The sequence below is a fragment of the Octopus bimaculoides genome, chromosome 15 (assembly GCF_001194135.2).
Source record: "Octopus bimaculoides isolate UCB-OBI-ISO-001 chromosome 15, ASM119413v2, whole genome shotgun sequence".
In the NCBI taxonomy this organism is placed as follows: Eukaryota; Metazoa; Mollusca; class Cephalopoda; order Octopoda; family Octopodidae; genus Octopus; species Octopus bimaculoides.
The window spans coordinates 51430513-51433256 of NC_068995.1; the positions used below are offsets into that span (position 1 = coordinate 51430513).

The window sequence follows — 2744 nt, forward strand, 5'->3', positions numbered from 1 at the left end:
ATATATATATATATGTGTGTGTGTGTGTGTGTGTGTGTGTGTATATATATATATTGTTGAAATGATAACAAAAATTTATGAACTTCGAGAGAACATGAAATAATTCTCGAAGCAGATAAAGCTATAAAGATAGTATGTAAATAGTGGGTTGAAAAAAACTCTTTGGCTAGAAAAAGTCAAAGCAGCCTTCCATTTTTTCTATCCAACAGATTTAAGTTTATCTGCTCTGCGATCCAACGTTCTAAAAAAGAAATATATATATATATATATGGTATATATATATATGGTTTTATTTTTTCATATATTATTCACTAGTTTCCTAATATATGATTAATTAATTGGCTTTCTGCATTACTTAATAATATAGAAATGATAATTTAGAACTGAATAACACATGGTTAATTAAACCGAAGAGCTGTTGAAATTTGGATTATGAAACCTGTCAGACATGAATATTTAGCCTGTGTTTATTTTCTATCAGTTCACTATATCTTTGTCCGGTCTGCGAGCAAATTAATTTGGGAGATAAAGTAGTCACCTAAATAGCAACTAAATGATTATAGTTTTACGCGCAATATATTACCGAAATTATCCATGGCATTGAAGTCATAAATAAATCTGGTAAGTTATCTCAACAATTGTTAATTTAGGAAGCAACCTATATACTGAAATATTTAAAAACATGGTCGTACAAGAATCGACTTACGATGTACGTAGGTATTTCTAGGTTTATTGCAGCGTAAATATACTCACTAAATGAGGAAGAAGACTCTAATAACTTTAAACAAGGTTGCCGGCCTTGGCAATGTAGCTTCCATTGTTTTTCAAACAATGAGTCTCGGAGCTAGTCTCGCCAAATGCTTCAAAATCTATCTATCTATCTATCTATCTATCTATCTATCTATCTATCTATCTATCTATCTATCTACATACAATCTCATGTGAAATCTGTTTCTCTATAAACCCAGTCTAGCTCCCTTGTCTTGGATTGGCGGCGGCGGCGGCGGCGGCGGTGGTGGTGGTGTGTGTGTGTGTGTGTGGGGGGGGGACACACACACTCTCAGATAGCCTCATTACGGTGTATACCGTTAGTACTCTGTAACCCACACAATATCAACTCTGGCTTATCTCAATATAAGTTTTGGTTTCCACGCTTTTTCATACTATATATAAATTAACTTCATGCCGTCATCACAAACGATGCTAATTATAATACTTTTACTCCGACTAATTTTTCGCACCTAGGTATCCCCCCACTCGCAATTTAGGCATCATATACCAACCCAGCTCTCGCACAATGAGCAAAAGACTTGAGAACGTGCTTTCAAAGAGTTACACCTACGCAGTGTTATTCAAAAACACAAAGTCACGCCTGATTTACATATTAAGAAAACAATGCCATAATCTTTAAACATGAAGACGGTGCAATTAGATCTCTCATCGTGGGTGGGCCTCACTGATACTGAAAATGAGCCGTTCTGGTGAATGCAAATCTTTGAACTAAAAAACCACACCACAAATATAGGTTTTCCTTTTTAGAGCTTGAAAATACTTCCATCCATCAACGACTACTGCTCTGTTAAGATCAGGTGAAACCCACAGTGCTCACCGCTCCCACATTCGGGTTAGTCTTGCTGTTACACATGCCGACATACTTGACTACATCCACCTGACTGTCTGCTATGAAGACACTCCGGTCCACGGACATGATTTCTTCTCTCTCACCCGCTCTTTCTACCTTTTCTCCGCTACTAGAGTAGTCCCTGATTCACGGAGCTGGCAGGCTTCATGACAATCTCCACTCAGGTACTCCTATATCCTTCTACGGTCCTTCTTTCATCATCGAAATTGCCAAAGCCTTTAGACCATAAACTAAGCTTACGACAAGCAATTATGAGGGGAGGGGGGAAGTCAATAAAATCGACCTCAGTGCTCAGTTGATACTTATTTTATCGACTCTGAAATGATGAAAAGCAATGAAAAGCATGATCTCTGTGGCAACCGAATTTAGAACGCAAAGAGCCGGAAGAAACGCTGCTGAGCACTTTCTCCGGTACGGTAACGATTCTCTGAGTTCGCCGCCTTCACGACAATGAAATAATGAATATAATTACAACTTACGTAGTATTCTCCACTGAAAAACCTCTTGCACAGTCTTTCCACAATTGTGCCTTCGTCGAGGAATTCTGATGTGGATAAGTCGCCATCGTCCGGCTTTAAATGCATATTCTGATCAAAGTTCGATGCGTAGAACGCACCTCCGTATCCATGGGCACCATTGACTTCGTCTATAACATTGAACCCATCGCTATAAACAGTTTTTAACGTCATCAAAATATATTTTCTAGAGATTCCTGAACTTTTCTCTGGGTAATCGATAATTTACACATGCCGGATTAAAGTTTTAGTTCAGAAGATCACCGAGATACGGCTTCTGGATAAAAAAGAAAAGAACAACGTAAGGAATAACATAAAAATATATCATAAATATAAGTAAGTAATGAATACTTTCGATTACATTTAAAAGAAATCATTATTTAGTCGAAGGATGTTCAATTGGCCTTGTTCTTACCATAGGAATTATTTTTTGGGGAAAAATGTTAGTGAATTTGTAAAACCGATAGAGTGATGTCCAAAACATCACGTGGTATTTAATTGCCTACTTGACCATCTGAGTATAAAAAATCTCAACGAGATCGACTATGGTTTTCTTCTTCCCGAATTAGTTAAAATGAATACCGGTT

At 37.1% G+C, this 2744-nt stretch overlaps 1 protein-coding gene across 1 annotated transcript in view; it reads right to left on the reverse strand.

The window, feature by feature from the left end:
- LOC106870779 (chitin synthase chs-1) overlaps positions 1–2744 on the reverse strand; it is a 72537-nt gene that overhangs the window by 44809 nt on the left and 24984 nt on the right. Inside the window, exon 2 of the mRNA XM_014916976.2 lies at positions 2122–2434. Coding sequence (XP_014772462.1) covers positions 2122–2331 — 210 coding nt within the window. The 5' untranslated portion in view covers positions 2332–2434. The remainder of the gene's footprint in view (positions 1–2121; positions 2435–2744) is intronic.